Raw genomic sequence first — 665 nt, forward strand, 5'->3', positions numbered from 1 at the left:
TGACCCAAACTCCAGCTGCCATCAAGGATCTGGCCGGCTGGGTAAACAAGATAGTGGCCCAGCGGCCATATTCGGAGCGAAACTGGAAGGAAATCTCCAAAGGTCGGTGGGAGGCGAAAAACCATGGTAAGCCTTCTTTTTGACCGGTAGCGCACCAAGTTAACGCATTTTTTCTTGTATATCGGGAATGCATCGTAACCCTCGTGTTTTGCAGGCTTGCCCAAGGACGCGGAGATGAGGTCTTCAATACTATGCCCCCTTCCGGTTCCGGGAGAAAATAAAAGGCCCGGGGAGTCCGGTACGGACGAGCCCCAAAGGAAGATTAAGCGGACAAAAAGGGCCGCCCGCAAACTAAAAAGCCAAATCGTCTTGTCCTCCGAGGAGGAGGACGACAAAGAGGATGACGATGAGGAGCAGCCGGAGCTCGTCCGCCATCGATCCATTCGACCGGACCCTGAGCCGGTGGTCGATCCAGCTGAGGCTCCTCCCGAGGACGTGAGGGTTGAGGATGCTAGTGGACCCTCGGCCCCTGCGCGGGCGTCCCCGGGGACCGATCACCCGGTTACGTCCCCCCCGTCTTCCTCGACTTGGGGGCAGCTGCCGGACGACATCCCGATGATGGGAGGTAGCTTCGAGACCTTTTTTGATGGGGTACCCTCCGCCAA

At 57.9% G+C, this 665-nt stretch overlaps 1 protein-coding gene across 1 annotated transcript; it reads left to right on the forward strand.

Moving 5' to 3' along the window:
* Positions 1 to 7: 7 nt before the first annotated feature.
* Positions 8 to 660, forward strand: LOC109221849 (the record flags this gene model as incomplete). The annotated part of the gene is made up of 2 exons (XM_019386285.1): positions 8 to 126; positions 215 to 660. A coding segment is annotated over exon 2 (426 nt), but the record flags the coding sequence as incomplete, so codon positions are not given.
* Between the last annotated feature and the right edge of the window lie 5 nt (positions 661 to 665).

This window comes from Nicotiana attenuata, unplaced genomic scaffold (genome assembly GCF_001879085.1).
Source record: "Nicotiana attenuata strain UT unplaced genomic scaffold, NIATTr2, whole genome shotgun sequence".
NCBI lineage: Eukaryota > Viridiplantae > Streptophyta > Magnoliopsida > Solanales > Solanaceae > Nicotiana > Nicotiana attenuata.